The 21,231-nt window shown below is 32.5% G+C and overlaps 1 protein-coding gene across 4 annotated transcripts in view; it reads right to left on the reverse strand.

Moving 5' to 3' along the window:
- The window catches only part of LOC132747845 (fibropellin-1-like), a 33,138-nt gene that overhangs the window by 11,082 nt on the left and 825 nt on the right, over positions 1–21,231 (reverse strand). For all 4 annotated transcript variants that reach the window (XM_060737375.1, XM_060737373.1, XM_060737372.1 and 1 more), the window contains exons 2-3: positions 4,492–4,568; positions 1,996–2,091 (exon numbers count right to left, since the gene is read on the reverse strand). In XM_060737375.1, the coding sequence (XP_060593358.1) occupies positions 1,996–2,091; positions 4,492–4,555 (160 nt within the window). In that variant the 5' untranslated portion in view covers positions 4,556–4,568. The remainder of the gene's footprint in view (positions 1–1,995; positions 2,092–4,491; positions 4,569–21,231) is intronic.

Consider the following 21,231-nt stretch of genomic DNA (forward strand, 5'->3'; position numbering starts at 1 on the left):
TCTTTACAATTTACTCACAAGTTTGTGATAGCCCACCTTATCAAATGCCTTACTGAAATCTATGACTTTGACATCAGTTTGTTGGCCACTTCCAAGATTGTCATGAATTTTCTAGGATAAGCGTACTAGCTGAGACTAACAACATCGTTTTGACCTGAAGCCATGTTGATTGGGTGTTAAGTATGTTGTGCTTATCATAAAAGGACATACTATCGGATGTGCACGATATGGCATGTGAAGGAGATTGGACTATAATAGCTGGGTTTGAATTTTAAATACTTGCATCCCTTTTATAACTGTCATTACTTCATTTGCATACACCCTTCTATATTTATTATGACGTTATAAGAATTATGGACTGGGTAAACGGTCTGTATGCGATTTATCGACTGGAGGATGTCAAATTAGATATAGAAGGATCTCAGATCTCTGTTTATTGACCAACATAAAACAAAATGATCTTTGTTTTCAATTAAATTTAGACAAGATATTTAACAACGTCTTTTTATTCTATCAACAATGTTATATTTACCAGATTATACCTCAAGACCATGACAGGTAAGTCGTATAAAATCAGTTTTATAATAATAATAGTATTACAATTTCGGCAGAGCCAAACAACCGTTTTGCCAGTCTTGGATAAATTGGTCTGATTTAAGAAAACCTTAAATGATCAGCGATAGAATTCATTCTGGTATGCTGCCTAACATATACCGTTAACATTGGTACATTGATTTGTATACATATTATACATTGTATATAGGTAAAATATCTTTTCATCATTTTAAGCAAATATTTAACAGGTCGTTCTTTAGATATAACTTTCAAAGGAAACCAGCCCAGCTCACCATTAACAACAGTTGTTGGTCTACAGAATCTAAGATATAGCTTGTCTACATCCTTATAATTATATATCCCCATACTTCACATACATATGTTAGAATTGGCACAATCACGGCATCATACAGAGATAACTCCGTGCAAAATAAAGTTTAACTTTGTTAAATATAATTAAAGATCATGTAGCAATTTAAGGGCATTAAGCATGTTACCTGTATTTCAGAATTCGACACCTATATATACCAAGTGATTAACTCATTAAGTCATTATCGACATAAAACGAAACATATTCATGTTTTTTTCTCTTCTTAAAGACACGGACGTTTGTTTTATCAACATGCATTTTAGACCCCATTTTAATAAAAAAAAATGATGAATAGCGTCGATTTGAGATTGTAAGAAAACAGAGTCTGTAGTAAATACAACAATATCATCTGTATACAATATTATGTACATGGATTAAAGCTCATAACACTTTCCTGTAAATGAATTTAAAAACTAAAGTTTTTAACAACACCATTTATTAAAAGTATAAATAGTAAGGGGGGTTATGATTTTTCTGTTTAAGTTCTATAGTTACATTAAAAAATTCACACATTTTCATGTTTTAAGACTTTTTAACAGCAGATTGAACATTGGAATATATACATGTAATCATGTTTGTCATTTTACAGCTGATACCTGATTTTCATTAAGCATTTCTTTTTTAAAACTCGCTGATAATCGATAAAAAAAAATATCGCTCACATTTAAAAGAAAAATCATTTAAAAAGTACAAAGATAATGGAGCAAAATGTGTTTTATTAAGATAAATTATTCGTGCTTCTGGAGATGTAGATGCAAAAAGGTGCAATATTAAATTTTTTTTTCTATGCAACTGTATGCGAAAATTAATTCATTTCTTAACTTTAATTAAATATTAAGTCTCTTTATTTAACGTTTGTTCATTTTTGCCCTAAACATTACTTTGACATTACTGGTGTACATCTTCAGCGTTGTTTTCACATGTTTGCGTTATATTTATACACATTGATAATAATGCTGTTTATAGTGACTTAAATCTTTTACAGATTTCACTTTTCATAAAAAATAGTTCGTTTAACTTGAAAATCAAATAGCTGCACATTCAAAACTGATTAAAAATCATAACAATACTTGTTTCACAATTGGTTCCTTCGTAGCCGGCTACACACGTACACACGTCACTTGAACAGGTTCCTCCGTTCTCACAACCTGATGTAGTGCACTCAGCTAACAAGAACAAAGGAAAAAATATATAAATCATGTTATTTCGTTCATTAAAATTACAATCAATTTACATAAATGTGAGTAAGAAAAATTTGAGAAAAGCTCATTCAACGTTTCTTTGTTCATACAAGCGATTTTAGCCCTTAATGCCCTTAATAGAATTTCTTAGTTTAAACAGCTTAACAGCTTAGTTAAACACAGCCAACGGTTTAAACTCTGTTTTAACTACATGTATGCGTGTCTTATATCCAATCATAGAGTTAAGCCGATATGCTTATCATCTCTTTCAACATATATCATTTCCTTTACCATAGAAAAAAAAAATGTTTCAACAAATTATAAGAAAAGAATAAGGTAAGTTAAAAAAAATGTTACGAATAGCCGTTCAGCCGGGTATTCGAAATGTGCGTGCGTGTGTGCGTCAAATTGACCCCTCCCTGAACAATAGAGCTCATGCTTCTTTTTTTAATAAAAATAGTCTCAATATATATTATCCTGCAGGAATCTGCGCACTATAGTTGAGCTATGTACACGAAGTATAGTTTTTCAATGTAAAAAAAGGTAACCAGACAAGCAACTCGTAGTGGCTACAGACAGGCAGTGTAAAGGAAGAAATGTTCAAATCTTGTTAATTGTATAAGGTCACCGTCCAGGAACACGGACAGTAATCTAAACGTATTTACCCTAAAGGTGCATGACTGTTAGCAATTAAAAAAATATGAAAAGTTCATTTTTTTTATATTTAAAAAAAAGATGAAAAGATAATGACTTTGTACGAAAGCGCATGACAATAAAGCAATATTACAATAGATTGGATATAACATACATAAAGCTAGAATAACTATTCTTGCATCTCAGACAGGAATATCTACCGTTTACACCGGTGCTAGAAAACTCTGTCTGACACCCCCATGTAAGACAAGTCGCATGCTTTAAATGACGTCATTGACATGCGACTTTTATGAATGGATAGCGTTCTTAGGATGACGTCATTTTTCCGTTATGAATGAAGTTGTATGTTCATACGCTACTATAAGAAAAAAGTGCGTAATGAGAATATCAGTTTTCATAATTTCTGTTCCGAAAGAGATTGACATGTAATATTCAAGAAAAGGAATCAGATTCCGGCTGTTGGCACAGACGGGAATATCTAGCTCTCGGGAAACTGTTTAGCGGAAACTCGGCAGAGCCTTGTTACAGCTGTAAACAGTTACCCTCGAACTAGATATTCCGGTCTGTACCGGCAGCCGGTGTAAGATTCTTATATTACGTATAATTATCACAATTCATTAGAAAGAAAATAACACTATTTTTGTAACAAACTCATATAAAACAGAGCAGTTGGTAAATATTTTAAACTGATCATGTTTAAAAGGTGAGAAATTAATGAAAATAATGTGATAACTTTAGATATGTGGTATGTAGCATAACACTACAATTACTTGTAACAAGAAAATAAATTCATCTCCTATTTGTGTTACAAATAACTTTTAGCTCTAGAATTAGGACAACATTGCATCATAGTATCAATCTTTCTGCAGGGTCAGTTGTAGTTCAGTGGAAATAAAATAAGCCTTAAGAAAGATTACAATTGTTTCCTGTATCTTACTAACAAAAATGAGTTTGTATGCTAATTTTCAATTTTAAAATTTGTTAAAAATTGTTGATTTTTCCCCATTTTTTGTAGATTTGGATTCAATCTTGGCGAAAGCACATTTCAATCAATTGAGCAGTTACTGATATTTTTGAAACAATTTGAATTACTTTCTTGTTTTTTATGTACGGACTTGGAATTTGTAATTTTTGATGCAAACATGAATTTTGATATCAACAAATCTACTTTTTTGATGAACAAACCTTGAATTTGGACAAAGGGTGTTAATTCTGATCCTGATTGAAATTTTGATGTCAATTGGCCTACTTTTGATATTTTTGATATTGCTTTACCCATTATCTTGTGTTTTTTTTTACATACAGACTTTAAACTACAAACATCTACACGTTACATATTTTGCATGTTACTTAAACAACCGAACAAAACCATTCGGTCAATTTTGATAGGAGAAAACCCAAGGATCATTGGTGTTGATTCTAAAACATCCAGTTATTGGATTCATTGCAATAATAAATAAACATCAACTTGGCGAAATTGACGTATTGCAATTCTTGCCCGCTATGGATTTAATCCTTATAAGTAATCACAATTAAAATTATCGACATAAACATTTAAAAAGTAATTTACATCATTTTAAATTGCATGTGATATAGTTACAGCTTTCATTTTATTCAGACACATTACAATTTAGGATTCAAAAAATTAGTGTTTTTTTTAAATAAAAGGGTTCTACAATTTATTTTAAAAAGGTTAAGAACACCGAACCAGTTCATGTAAATCTATTTTACCTGTCACGTGTATGTTCCCTATATGCCCGCATATTGCAAATATCAGTATAAACGTTTTCCCCATGTTGGTGTGTGTTCTGAAAAATATAAACTAAAATAAATAAAATCTTGACAAGAAATAAGAACAATTGTGAAAAATTTATTGCTTGGTGGTGTTTAATGTGTCATTGTTTTTATTTTAATGAGTGAATGTAGCAAACAATAACTGTTCAACGAAATGTTATTCTTAGAGACAGTTTATGGACAAAACTGATATCCGATAATATAAGTAAAAGAAGTACATAAAACTACACAGAAAAAATACCACCATTTAAGTTTCATCTGTTACATCTGCACAGTTCCAGCTCCATAACAGGTCAGTGGACATCATATTCACGTACCTTCTTTAATATTTGATCGTGTATAACAAACTAAAGCAAGTTTATTTTCACAATTTACGCATTAAACTATCAGTAATTACCTTAGTATTACCCCAACAAAGTCCTGTATCACACAGTTGTAAAAGTTAGCAAGTGCGATCTCAAACCCGAGGTGATATACATAAATCACTATGTAAATTAATGAAAGTTCATGATAACGATAATTTTCTTTATCAAAACCTCAATGGATCCTTCAAAGTAAATCTCCTTCAGGCATATTATGTGTCCTGATTAAATAACACCCTCCTAGGATATATTCCCCGGGGAATATTTCTTATATCTCACAGGGACACATAACTCTTGCATAACTCCATATTCAGAAAAAAAATACAATAATGTTGTGGGTGTAAGGGAGATAACACCAACATACCTCCGTATTTAATTTTTTACTAGTTTATCCCCTTCTACAATTTTTTCTATTTTTAGTCAATATTAAGCGTTTGTTGATCAAAAGACAATTTGCCACCATATTGTTTACAGCTGTTCAGTAATGAAAAAATGTCGTTTGCCAACATTTTTGATGCTGATTTAGCTAGACTTGATGCTGATAAGGACTCATTAAGTAGTAGTTGTAGGTCTTTCGGTATAATAAAAAGAAGAACACATGGCTGTCGGGGTGAAAGAGGATACTGTCAAACCGAGAACTGGTATAATAACCGTGAGTTAGGTCTCAAACAATGGCAACGGTAGGATTTGAACCACAGACCTTTCAGATTTCAATCAATCACCTAACCGACTTTGCTCTTGCGGACGTGACGACGACAAATACATTAACTTTGTGTGACTTCAAAACATAAGTTATATACTCCATTTTTTTGTAAACTTTTACATGGATAGAAACGAAGTTGGGCCGAATGTTTAAATATTAAGTGCTTTAATGTATTCATAATTGTCAGGCTATGTAAATGAGTATGACTGACCAATCGGTCAACAAAATTAGTTAAGTATCAGTGAAAAGGGCGGCGGAAATTACCGATCGTTGTACGGAAAAAACTACTTTCTAAAAAAATATTTTTTCCTTCATATTAGGACAACTTAAAACTCTTTTTTTGTGTTTGTTGTAAACTACGTATCGAAATCTATTTAAAACAGAAAAACATATAATTTTGGCCATAGACCATAGACATTATCCATGACTTTCCTGTAGATTGTAATTTAAATCACTTATGATTACAATATTAATGTCATTTCAAATCAAAACAACTCTTGTTACAAAGAACACACTATGAAATTAATTTACATTCTAAAAGGAGTGATACCAACTCCTAGAAACTTTACTTAATGCATTCCAGGGTTACAAAGCGTAATACAAATGGCTTTTTCTAAATGGAAATTATCTGAGAAGGTACAATATATATTTTTGTTTGCATAATTAGGAAAACTTGTCAGTCGCCGATGGTTGTCTCTTGTTATATCTTTGTCATTCATTCATGGATGCTTTTTTCAAATAACTGGGCTGACTGGGAATATAAGGAAATATGTGTTGATATTTCTATATTTCTTAGTTTTTGACACTCTTTTTATAGTAACCATGCCAGTGATATATTGATATTTTCCGTTCTTACATTCTTTTCATATAATGCTAAAATAATATCTTACATACACTACCGCCTCAAGTTTGATTCATGTCAGTTCATAAAATTTAATTAACAAACCGGTGCCTATTAGTAAGCAGCGTAATAAAATAGAGAAAAACAGAATCCCTAATAGTGCTGCAAATTTGTTAAGCTTAGGAACACCTAACTGGTCCCCGATCATAAACAGAGGGTTTCATATACCAAAATGTTCGGTTGAGTCCCTAGATTACGAAATTGAATTTCATTTTCCCCGAAAGTGCTGGCGGACTAAGAAATTCAAGATGGCGTCCAAGATGGCCGCCAAAAATATGAAAATTATAATTTACTTTATATTACTTGAATTTTGGCAGTTAAAACTTAGCAATAAGTTCTTTCTTTTCATTCTTGTATTAATTGTGTTCCTTAAATGCAGTTTTAATATGTATTTTAAGGTAATTATATTTTTTGATGATAAAAACAAAAAATAATTACGAAAAATATACGGGAAAAAATTTGATTTTAAAAATACTTGATACAATTTCTTATTTTTTCTCTCTTTTTAATAAAAAAATAATTATAATGACTGATTTTAAAGAAAACAACATGTTAAGCTCGACTTTAAAAAAAATATAATAAAAAATAGATAAAATAAAAAAAAAATAATTAAAAGAATAGAGGTATTGTTACAGTCATGTCGGTGTTGACGTTTCCGTCAGCAAACTTTAACTGTGATCATTACTTTTAATCTTTTTTATGTTTTGTCTTCATACTTGGCCACAACAACCTTGGGGCAATATCTTTAAGTAGACAAGACTAAATTTGACCTTCATTCATTAACGACCTTGACCTCCAAGGTCAAATGTCTAAATTTTGCTTATTTTTTCTCTGATTTTTGCTATTAGATAACTTTGTTATTTTCTAATGGATTGTCTTCAAACTTGTACATAATAATATTTTTAGGATATACCTTCGAGTTAAGCAGACAGACCTTGATCTTCACTCATAAATAACATTGACCTTGAAGGTCAAATTATAGAAAATTTATTTTTATTTATTTTTTTTGTGTGTGTGTGGGGGGGGGGGGGCTGTAACTGGCTATAACTTTGTTAATGATAAATGGATTCACTTCATATTATAACACTACATTCTTTAGGATATGACTTTCATGTATAAATTTAAATTGACCTTGGCTTTTTATGACATTGACCTTGAAGGTAAAATAATTGAATTTCCACTGATATTTGCTACAATTGGCTGTATCATGGTAATTAATTTATGGATTATCTTCATACATTGACAAAACAACACTTTGGACAAGACACACTATCCCAAAAAAATGTAATTAAATGAAATAAAAGGTGGAACTGACTTTGAACTTGAACTTTAAATAATCTTGACTGTGAAAGTAAAATTTTTAAATGGTCATAATTTTGTTTTAATGTACGGATTTCATTTATACACAACTTGTTACCAATATAGATATTGAATAATTAAGATTTGGCCTCTACCTTAAGTTGAGCATGACTGTTAATGTCAAATTAATGAAATTCTCTTGTTTCATTTTTGGTCTTGTAACTGGCTATAACTTTGTTATTTATAAAATGATAACCTTTATTTCCAGACATTTTAGGTCAGGACCTTTATGTATATTAAATTAAAATTTACTTTAACTCATAAATAACCTTGACCTTGAAGAAAATTTATTGAATATTAACAGATTATCAAATAATTGGCTGTAACTTGGTAATTAATCAATGGATTATTTCATACTTGGACAAAACAACCTTTTGGACAAGACCTTCTAAAAGGTTGAACTTACTTTAACCTTTAAATGACCTTGACCACCATGGTCAAAGTATTAAATTTTGGCGGTGGCTCTTGTTAAATTCAAAATCTAACATTAAAAATTTTCATTTAATTACATTTTGGGATAGTGTGTATTTTTAAGTGGGGTATGGGGAATGATTAATTTATTTAAATTTCAAAATACTGCAAGTATCCTAATATAACCTTTTTTTGACAACTTAAAAGACTTACATCTATTTATCTTAAATTTTAGAGTCATTGCTGTATAGACAATGCACTAATTGTTAAATATGAGAATATAGGTATAATTTCAATTTTAAAATGCTTAAAATTTAAACAGCAAATCTGTTTACACGTTCTTATTTCTTTTCCCTTCTTCATGAACTTTTACACATATCTTTCTAACATATAAAGTTAGTAAATTTTAGAACCAATATTTAGTTTGTTTGTTTGATTGGGGTTTACGTCACAGTTTATATGGCGATGTTCAACTTTACTGTAATATGAAGACCTCAGGTGCCCTTCCGTGCATTATTTCAGACACAAACGGGCACCTAAGTAGAACCACCCACGTTGCGTAAGCTAGCTGGATAGCTTCCTCACATGAAAGAATCCAAAGTCCCTATCGGGATTTGAACCCACAGCGGTGAGGAACAAAAATTTTGAAGGCCACGACCACTCGGCCACGGACGCCCCACACTCAAATATTAAGATTTTAGCTTTTCTTTTCATATGTTATACACTAAATTGTCTATCAATATTTGTTACTGAATGAGTTGGATAGAAAATACTATATTTTACGATGTTGCAAATTTATAAGTTTCGAAAATGCAATAAAATTAAAATTTTAATATGTTGAAATGATTAATAACTGTAATAAAATAGTATAGGATGAATTGACATTAATTTCCATGAAAAGTTAATTATTGAGGTTAACTATTTAAAATATGATAGAATATATTATATCTATCGAAGAAAGACCATCGGAATATCTGTCTCTCTGAAACCGCCCATGAGCTACCATGCAACTCTGTGGACTTTGTTAGGTAACCTTAGGACGGATATTACAGTCCGAACTGCTGCATGTTACAGATATTATCATTCTGAAATGCACTTGCTGTGCTTACTTTTATATAACAATTGTTGGTCATTGTCGAAATATGAAAAATATACTATAAATTTTAAAAATAGATTTTGCACTATGAGCACAATGATTACTTATAGCAGACATGCATAAAGGGATGCAATTTTTTGCGGATTAAATTAAATTAATATCCATAGAGTTAAATCTTAAAGGCCCATTATGCCTCAGAAATGATTTCATTTTAATTTCTCAAAAAGTTTTTTCATGTGGGTTTTCTTTTATAGTATCCAAATAGCTACTCATTGGCTAATTACCAGAACTATCTTTTTTTCTGTTTCTTTTTGGCAATAAGTACAGTAATAGTATTTTGTATAGAAGTCAAAATACTACTTTGTTTACATTTTGATACTTTTATGACAAATTATTTTACATTTAGTGCTACTTTCGTAAGATAACAAGTACCAAACATTCTCTTAAACCATTATTCCAACATTATAAAATTTATGTTTGCCTTTTCTAAAGAAGTAAAAAGATATTTGTTTCTGAGGCCTTTAATTAATGAGTAATGAAGGAAACTATTGGTTACTGTATTTACCAGTTCGACTTTATTGAAAAGTGATGCTTTGTTTTTTTGTTAATCTATTTTCCTGAAGTTTGCTTTATGTGAAATTATTTTACATCTACGTTTCTAAAATGTCTTCAGATCAGTTTTGTTCAACTTGCAGGCTATAATTTATCTATTACTCCCCTGCTGCTTAGGGAAAGGGTTTGTTTGCAGGAATCTGTTTGCATAATCTTCATGTCCGCTCTACTACGTTCAAGCTGCTAATAAGTATTAAAAAAGAGGGCCATTATGGTCCTGTACTTGAGAAATATTACTGGAAAAAGGTCACAATTCTGCGATTCAAAAGTCAGTAATAAGGCCACATTAGGTTGTCATTTTTTAAGAGGTCAAACATTTGTATTATGACCACTAAGCAATAATACATGCAAAATATCAAAGCCTTGGGCATTGTAATTTTACATAAAAAGCTTAAAATATGTTTTACATGTACTATGTAACTCTGCTAAAACTTAATGACCTTTATTAAGAGTGGACTTTTGACTCCAAGTGCATGCCTGATGTTTCTTTGAAAAGGACTCTACAAAAATAATATAAACCATGGATGTGGGGTCAAAATTAGCCCTACCCTGGGGTCACTTAGTTTATATTGACTTGGATATAGGAAAATTCATTTAAGTCTTAGTTATGAAATTATGAAACTACAATGCTACAGGCTTAGATAGATATTCATCATTGGGCATTCTACAAATTTTCTTTTTTTTAAATCAGCTAGGGTAAAAAATGACAAACCCAATGTAACCTAATTACTGACTTTAAATCAACACTGAAAATTTAAGATTTGGACCTTTTCTGGCAGAATATATCAAGTGAGGGAGCCAGGACCATCAGGCCCTCTAGTTTTCCTATTTTTACATGGAAAATACTTATTTCATACAAGTGACAATATAACTGCATTTTGAAGCATATTTGATAAAATGATGCAATGAAATTTCAAACATTAATTTCTTTAAATTTTGTTTATCTTTAAATATTGCAAATTTCCAACAGTATTAAATACATTTGCTATGTACCCCCATCCACTCAGTTACATACTTAAATGACAATTAAAGTAGTTTTGGAAAGTAAAACAAATTCTCAATGTTTTATTTACTGATAAAATATGCCAGAAAGAATTTATATGTATAAAATATTTTGAGGGTAAAGAAAGAAAGTGCAAAAATTGACTGTTAAAACATTAAGTCACAGGTTTTAAATTGAAAAAAAAAAATGTATTTTCCTCATATTTCACAACTAGGGCATTGTCTATTGAGCAATGACTCTGAAATATGTACTAAGGAGTAGATTCAAGTCTTTTAAACAGTCGATATAAAGTAATCCGAAGTATTTTTAAATTTTAATAAAATTACCATTTTACCCCACCCACTTAAAAACACATTATCTTAAAAATTATACTAAAATGATAACTTTCATTGGCACATTTTGTTTGTAAAAAAAGTTGTTTCCTGTAAATCAGTCATAAGGAAACAAATCATTATTGAATTGCAAGAAAAAAATAGAAAATGTAAAGCACATATTTAAAAAAAAACAGCAATTTTTAGAAATATTTAGCCTTAATTATCCGTTTTTATCATAAAAATTCTACTAACATTATTAATAGATACTAAAACTAAATTCAATAAATAAATTCAATATCAAAATGTTTAAAAAAACCAACTTTTTTTTATAAGTTAATGCTTGCAAATTTAAGTAATAAATAATAAATGATTATTTTCATATTTTTGGCGGCCATCTTGGACGCCATCTTGGATTTCTTAGTCCGCCAGCACTTATGGCAAAAATGAAATCCTATTTCGTAATCTAGGGACCCAACCGAACATTTTGGTATATGAAATCCCCTGTTTATGATCGGGGACCAGTTACTCCCCTAAATAAGCGAGTTATTTGAGTCTATTTGCAGCACTATAAAGAATGTCCAACACAACAAAATTGAAAATGTTGCAGGCTCGGTTTGATTGAGCCTGTTCATGAACGTTACTGGAAAGTGCAAGTTACCGTCCACGCCTCCTGGCACCGGCTTAAGCAGAATTCAACATTTAACACGAAAATGGTGAAATTTTGAATTTAGAAACATCCGCAGATGTGTTCATACGGCGGTTATCATGGAACCTTCAATGTGACACAGTAGTGCCATTCCATGAAAAGCGGCGTATGGTCCACAAGTAAAAGAATGCTTTTGACCTAAACGAGAAAACAATGGGCGGAACTAAATAAAATGGAATTTTGAAAGGGGATCTGAGGTTATGAAGCCTGCATATCACAGATAAGACGTCAAAAGACAAATTTAAAAAGCAGGCAACATATCCTTAGGGTGATTATACAGCATTCAAGTAGGAATACTGGAACCACCCAAGTTGAAAATGGCCAAATAGAAGAAACTAAAAGTACCACGTAACATTTATACACAACAATAATGTCGTGCTGAACGATCTTTAAGGATCGAAAATATAACATCATTGATTAAATGTACGGGGAGACTTTTTTAAAGTCATCTTAAGTAAACAACTCACTCATAAAGGCGCTAGAATTAAGTCATATTAATACACTAACAAGAATGATTAATCCACACAATAAAATCCAGTCTGACACGTTATTTTAATTGTTGAAATCTTGATAAAACAAGTACAAACGTTCCTGAAATGTAGCAATTGAGAAGCTCCGAGCAAAATAGTGCGCTGATTACAGATAACTTACCAAATCATTCCTACACACAGGTCATTTTTTTTTGTTAAGGTTCATTGTTCTGGATGTTTTGTAAATCATCGAGATTTGCATAATTAAACGTATCGTATGCACGGTCCATGAAAGAGGGGTCAGATATGAAATTAAAAAAAAAATGCTTTCACTGATGCATACCTGGTAAGGAAGGTAAATCTAATACACACACTACTTACAAGATTTGTAATGTGACATGACAGTAGTGCAACATAGTACTGTGAATAGTCAGTAATAACAGATGATAAAGAATATCAAAGCATGTGGATTTTCTTTTTCACCTATATTGCTACTCATTTTCTACAAATATCAACAACTTATGGTAAAAAATCCATATGTAAATCAGCCAAAACTTTCATCGACTTAAGTTTTCAAAATGGCCTTTACATGTTTCGCGGCAAATGGTGTATCATGATATAACAAGAAAAGCATTGGTGCAAAAGCAAAAGCACCAAAGGGTGTCCAAGCAAAAATGCACCAAGTGACGATGATCTAGTAGACATCTGATGACCAGATTTTCTTTCCAATGTTTAACTGGAATTTACCAGGATTGTATTTCATAGATGAATGGGCGCCGAAAGACATTGTTCATCATGAATGAACTTGGTAGGTTTGTTAGAGATTAGAATATTAAATGTATTGTCTTTGCAAAATACAAAACAGTAGTCAAATAGATAAAGCCTGTTCTTATTATTATCTTTGTAACACATACACAAACAGTATATAAAAACAGTAAAAAAGGGACTAAAAAAGTAATATAACATTCATTTCTTCCAGGTCAAATTTTAATAGAAATGGTTTCTATTTATACCTGGGACACAGTTATATTCTGTAGTAATATTTCAAGTCACAGAATAATACTGAAAGAAAAACACACACTGGAATAAAAAATGTGAGGTAAATTTCAAAAAGACAAATCAATAAAATGGAAGACTGTTACATGAATTTAACACAGGTATGAGGAAATTCGCTATCATGTTCATGAAGTCAAAGATATAAAAGCTACTTATAAAGAGCTATTGTGTATTGATTTATAAGGATATCAATCTACTATTTTGTTGAATTGCTTCAAAATCCTCTTTGACCCACCAGTGTGTTTACATTCCTATCAATAAACCCATAACACCTCATTTTAAAATTGCAGACGAAAGTTTCTGTTTGTTTGTTTGTCTGTTTCATTTTACGCCTTTTCCCAACAATATTTCAGTCATATAGGCGGGTAGTTTCCTAACCATCGTTCCTGGAGAGTTACAAAAAGTACTAGACTACCTTCTCCCCGGGGATCGAACCCACGCCAGAGAGAACTTGATTAGAAATCATCGGACCACGGTAGCGGTTATGTTGTTAAAATAGCACAGTATTCGGCAAATCAACATTCCATTAAAACCAACATATTCCCGATTGCGTATAAACAAAATAGAATCAATTTCCTACAGCAGAAAATCGAAAAATCAGGGTCGATTCAAATATTCAAGGTAAAAAATGTCAGAAGAACAATCAAAGCCGAAAAAAGAAAGGGGCTATTTATTAAGCGGGAAAAAATCCAAAGAACATATGAATACTATGATATAACAATTCGTAAAAATCGCCTACTTTAATTTGTTCAGAATTTATAAAGAGTGCAATTATTGTTTTCGTTTCCTGCAAAATTCACCAGTTCGTTATTTATTGCCATAGCGCGACACATATGATCGTTACATTAAGTTTCAGACTAAATATAAACAAGGTTAGTTTTTTAAAAAGCTAGTAGCGACTCGCTTCGTAATTTTTTTCCAGGGGTGTGTTTAAATGTAAAAATGACAGTTCTGTTAGCTGAAGAGACTTCAGCGAACATCAAAATAAAAGTGACATATAAAGTTATGGAAGCCAGTTCTCTCAGTTTAACAAAGCAGAATATGAGTATATATGAAGATGCATGTAAACAGATAGAATGAAGTCCCTATGTCTATGCACATTTACTATATGGCCTGTTGACCTTGACCAAAAAAATGTTAGATAGGTAGAATTCATAAAGATGTCTCTTTATACAAAGTTAAGTTGTAATATGTTATTTAGTATTTAAATGAGTGACAGACACAAGTCCTTTACAGGAATATATTACTGAAGAACTCTCTTGGGTGTGGGCGAATTTAGATTCATGGGGCATGATTAACATTTGATTTGTACAAGTTCTCAAGTCTCGTAAATCCCGGTCAAAATAGACCGGGAGAGACCGGAAGCGACCAAACCGGAGAATAGTATATCCCAGTAAATACATACACTAAATACCGAAAATGACCGGAAAAAAAAAGAAAGAAAAAAATGCACTGAACCAGATGAACACTTATGTTAATTACCCAAACGAAAACTTACTACAGAGAAAACAGGTTAAATCGCTAAATCAAAAGTCAGTGTAAATATGATTTATTGAAAAGAATTCATGAAAACAAACATTTTAATCATCATTATATCTTTGCGCTCAAAGCAATACTTGCTGCTTTTTAAAAATGGCGTGAAAATTGAAGGTTTTTTGACGCTATGTAAGATTAAATTTGATTGGCTAAATAATTTTGGATTCCAGCCCTGACAGATAAATTTTGTAGAAAGCTGGAAGCCAAGCTTCGATTTAATTTTTGGATGGATTCAGAGTTTTATGTTGTTTCTAAGTAAAATCCTCACGTAATACCGACTCGCCGTGGCGAGCCGGCAATAGTGACTACTTCTGTAAATAGATTTTTGGCCTTATTACGGTCATCTTTTTATAGAATTCAATTAATGTACAGCAATAAAATACCCACTGTGAACTACAAAATAATAAGTAATTTCCTGTAGAATATACAAATGTAAGAAATAAATTACTGAATTTATAATAGGGTAAATACAGAATCCCTAAAGAAGTTATTATTTGGTTTTGTCTTTAAACTGTCTTACCAGCGACTGATGCGTAAAATTTGTTCCCGTTCTCATTTAGTAACATGACATACTTCGAATCACCAAGGGGAAACCAATATATGACTAAATACATTATAGAAATCGGAAGAAATTCTTCGTTCCGCATAAATTTTAGGTGTAAATCGAAGGAATTAACAGTTAAAAGTCGAGTCCATGGACTAAAAATGGTAAACACAACTAGTTCTGCTCTTTCTTATCATTTTTTTTGTTAAATAATTATATCTTATTATCTTAACACATCTGCGGATGTTTCAAAATTCTTAATTTTACCAGTTCATGTTAAATGTTGAATTCTGCTTAAGCCGGTGCTGGGGGCGTGGACGGTAGTTTGTACTTGACAGTACCGTCCATGAACAGGCTCAATCAAACCGAGCCTGCAACATTTTCAAATTTGCCGCGTTGGGTTTTCTTTAGGGATTCTTATTTCACTCTATTTTGTTAATTGTATGGTGCGAAATCGGACAGCGTTAACGAAAATCGGCACCGAAATATCTCCGCTTGCAAGTATAAAAATTAGCGACACAGGTCTACGGCTTACATGGCAATTCGCATCAAGGCTCCAAACCGATATTTAAATAGCTGATAAACACCGCTCAGACCGATATTACCTCTTAATTCTAACACTCCCTGTAATTTTGTCTCTATATACAAAGAAGAAAAAACTCGTGTTTTACTTGTAGTACGACCATTGCAGGATTACTAAACACAACTCAAGGCTATCAGGTGTTAATGTGAAACATTTTCATTTATCACAGTAGCGAGAGAGTAAACAGCCCATAATGGCCATTACCGACGTACCAAGGAGACTTCAGATGCATGGGCAACAACAAGAAGATGCTGCTGCGTTGGTGATACTTCTGTAACGTCGAAGAAGAAAGCAACAGCCAAGACAGGGACAGTATTGGGTCCGCCAATGGATAGATCGCAGGTTGCTTTTTAGAAATTATGAAAATTTGATGGTCGAGCTAGAGAGGGAAGCACAAGGCGACTTCATCAACTTCCTCAGGATGGAACCAGCATGTTCCATGAGTTTGTTCTACGGTTAACTCATAGGCTTACGAAACAAACTACTCGGTTAAGAAAACTGCTGGCGCATGGTCTGAAGCTGGCCCTCATGCTTCGGCACCTTGCCTCGGGGACAGCTACCACAGCCTAAGCCATTCATTCCCAACAACACTATGTTCGTTAAAAAATGTCTGCGAGGCTATTGCAGCTGAAAATGTTGATGAGGTTGTGACATTTCCTACAACAGGAGATGCATTGCGTGATGTGGCACAGACGTTTTCCATCCGATGGAACTTTCATCACGCCAAAGGTGCTATCTATCAGCAAACACATCACCATTAAAGCCCCGAAACACACTGGTTCAGTTTAAAAGGGATTTCACTCAATTATTCTACTGGGTCTGGTTGATGCCGACTATAAGGTTATGTGAGTAGACATAGGAGCCAACGGTTCGACTGTGCCGTATTTAATGCGTCGGGCTTAAAAGTCGCCCTTGAAAGTGGTACCCTTGATTTCCCTGTACCCGAGCCACTACCCGATGACGACAGAAATATTTCATACTTTATTGTTTGAGATGATGCCTGCCTTCCCGCTGAAAACTTGGTTGTTGATGCCATTTGCCATCCGTAACATGACACATGAAGAACAAGTTAGTTAGCGTCCATTTACACATCTTCTCATCTTGTAAAGTCACTCTTACAAATGGGTTAATTGGTCTTAAAAAATGCCGCCTTTCCTTGTTAATCTTGTTTATCATATTTTAAAATGATCCTAGCATCAAATTATACGAATTGAACAGTCTCCTTTATTGGTAATGATGTAGTTCATATTAAATGATAAGTAGTCTCTTATTAAAAAATGCAATCGTTTCTTAAACATAATGTTTACTACAGATTGTCCAGGGCTCGACACATAGTGGAAAATGAATTTGGCATTCTAACGAACCGGTTTCAATGTTTGCTGACAACACTTAAGCAGGAACCACAAACCGTCCAGTCAATGTCACTAGCCTGCGTTTGTTTTCACAATCTGATGAGAATACGGTATCCTGCGCTTCAGAACGCAGTAATAGACCGAGAAGGATGCAACCACGAGTTGATTTCCGGCGCTTGGATACATAAAGGAGGCATGCAAGATGTGCACGGCGTTACGAGAGGTAATCCTGGAACAAGGGAAGGAAAACAGCAGAGAACCTACTATAACATAGTGGGGCAGTTCCATGGCAGGATGCTATGATTTAATCATTTCCTTATAAAGGACAAAGTGTATAATGGTAGTTGTACTCGTCGGCCTGATTATTGACAAATCAGACACCATCGTAAGGTATTATTCTTGAAATTTGCGTGTTATTGTACGTGCTTAATTATGTAATGAGAATGTTTTCTAGTCAAATAGATGCATGAAAAAATATAAATTATGACAAAAAAGTAAGATATTATTAAGGCTTGTCATTATTAGCACAATTTGCTACAATGCAACAATTAAAAGAACGCAAATGATTTACTAAATACGTGTAACTAATTTGTAGTAGTACTGCCAATAGCAAAGGCGAAAACTATACTTAATCGAAAATATGATATGCCCAAAATATTTCCACATGGAATCATAAGTTGTTGTTTTTTTTGCTTATTCTTAATCAAACAATCACCAGTATCTAATCAAATAATTTTACATCTCTAAACGATATGACCAGCGAGCAACACACACTCCTCAAGCGTAATAAAGCATTTCTGAACTTGAAAAGTCAAATAAAATGTGCACATGTCACTGCCATGGAAAAGTAAATATATCTGTTATGAACAAACAAATAATACTTGAAATTAAAAACAGTAAAAGAAAACATGTAGCAGTGAAGTCACGAGATGATATTCTCATCGTAAAAGCTGTCAACTGTGGCCGATGGTGTGTTCCTGTTATCATTATCAACTTGTAAGTCCTAAGTACCATTTATGATCATATGGTCAGTATTATATTCGGTTGTTGGTGCCTCTGGTGTCGAAAAGTTGGAAGTACCACCGGGTAGACTTGAAAAGCCCACCGTGTTGATGGCTCAAATTGACGACTGCGACAGATTATGTACACCTGTATTCGAGGGTCCTTGCCATTGTTGTTGAGACGGTTTTTTTGGTATGCCAAGTGCACTAGATGCTGGGTGCATTGGAGCTGTTGAAACTATCTAGGCTGCATGAACTGATATGTAACATTACGTACTTGGTTCTTGTAACGCATAAGCAAATTAAAAGATTCCTTCTGAAACCCTACTTAAAGGTCATCGGGAAAAAAACGGATCTCTGAACCAATCCAGTGTACCACAGCAGTGAGGACTATTAGAATCTTTCATTACCTCCTCAAGTTTTCCTGGAGTCGTTGTGTGCTCGCCATTTGTTCAGCAAAGGTTTGATCCACTTTCTTGGCCGTATCGGCCGCACATGACTTGGTCTTTGGTCTTGGTGGCTTTTTTGGCATTCACGGAAGGCTGCCCTCTTGAAACGATGACGGTTGAATAGACGACTGAGTTGGCACGGGTGACTGGGAACATTGGGAGACTGTATCATCTGAGTCATTGTGACCACCAAAGGTACGCCGCTAGACCTACTTTGCTTACTTCACGCCTTTAATATTTATTGATTTTGTTCATTGTACATTTATCTTAACGAAATTTAGTAAATATACGGGGTTTCTATGCGTAGGCTATCATAGATCACATTTTTCAACTTAATTGAGTATAGTTAAATTTAGGTAAATTAAAATGAATTTGAAAAACGTGCTAGTATAAATATTGTTTGTTTCATACTTGGAATCATATTAGTTTGTGAATTCACACACGTACTGAAACGGAATTATTGTTATAGAACATCAATGTATAATATCTAAAATTAAAGAAGAATTGAACTTAAATACGGAAATTTTGTTCGTACTCAGACAAATGTAGGGAAATAGTTATAGCCAATATCGTATGTGTGTACCTTTAATGTAATATCAATTTAAGAAGTGCCAGCTCCTTTACGCCTACAGGCGACGTTCAAATTTTCATTTGATTAAGTTTAAATACATTTATTCCGGTGAAGAATACATATGCATTGTTTATATCATAATTTGCTGTCTAAACAAACGGATTAAAATTAAAGCGTTTATGTCCCACGAAACGAAAATTTTCATGAGTTTTGGTTTGAATATGTATGATATTGAGAGTATTCGAAATAAAAGTTTACGTCCATGTGCTTAGCACCGCCTTAAGTATCAGTTATATTTAAATAAAATGTACAATGTAGGAGTCAGAAACGAATATTCATACAGTTTTGTTTTTTCTATGGTGCTTCTGATGAATGTATCATTTTCCAGATTTTCCAATGATAAAACAAGCTATTATCCTATTGATATGATAATGTTCACCGAGGCTTACACCTCGGTTTGTCACTAGTTTCGGGTGAATATTTCGTTCTATCACCCGCAGTGGGATGGAATATTTATGTAATATCAATCCTTCTGAATGTATGGCAACCTCACTTAACGCATCTAAATACATTACATTTTTATGAACTATGTGTTCCTCATCTCTATAAAATGTTCTTAAATATGAATAAAGAGACATTTAACTTGTCTATTTTAGATAACTATTATGTTCGTTATCCGTGAAATCTTATTAAATATCAATTAAGTAATAAATAAAAATGGCATGTTAAAAATTGTTGCAGTTTATATATGACCTTAGCAAGCCATCAAGTTAAAATATCGACCTTTTTGCAAGCTACCAGTATAGCTTCCTCCATGTTTCTCAGTTAAATGTACAGACTGACACTAACAATTCCTTTTCAAATAATTTCATCTTGCCGGTGACTCTTTTCAAACTACATTCACTGTATAAATACATAATGATTTTAAAAATTATAACCCCTTCTCGTGACCTTGTTAAATATTTTGAAAATTTTGTGTCTAAAGCAATGTGAAGGTAAACAGTATTAAGCAAAGGCAATGCAAATATTTTAAAATGGAGCGTATACAATAAACTTCTTAAAATCCTGACATAAAGCTTTCTATTTAATGCAGAAATTAGTATAATATTTGAAAAGATTTACAAAGATAACCAGGAAGCTACCGTGTATCAAATTACTACTAAATTAAAATTTGAAACTTGTAAACTTGACTGCACAAAAGTCCAGTATAAAACGATTGATCAAACTGAGACGTTTAAGGCTGAAGTAATATTATTTTTGCAACGATTTTAATGCATTTAGTCAACACTTGATTTCTTAAAGGGACTCCACTGACTTTTTTTTTTTTACTTGACGGAACTGAAAATATTTTTTCGAGATTAATGTTCTATTTGATGTAGAGTTTGAAAAAATTCTTGCGTCGAAAAAAGTTAAGATCATCCGCTCACTCTGTTTTCCCTCAATAATCATTCAAATACTGAAAAAAATGACGTAAAATTGAACAGCGTTATAACGCTTTACACCCGGATAATACTTGGAATAGCACACAATACGATTTTCAATTTTTTTAGTATATTTCTTAATCATCTTTTGCATATTTTCTGGTTTGAATACCCCAGCTAATTTATGTGAGAAACTCAAATTTTATGTTTTAGGCATTTGAACGTCA

Source organism: Ruditapes philippinarum, unplaced genomic scaffold, assembly GCF_026571515.1.
Source record: "Ruditapes philippinarum isolate M1 unplaced genomic scaffold, ASM2657151v2 ctg1130_1_1_1_1, whole genome shotgun sequence".
Classification (NCBI taxonomy): Eukaryota; Metazoa; Mollusca; class Bivalvia; order Venerida; family Veneridae; genus Ruditapes; species Ruditapes philippinarum.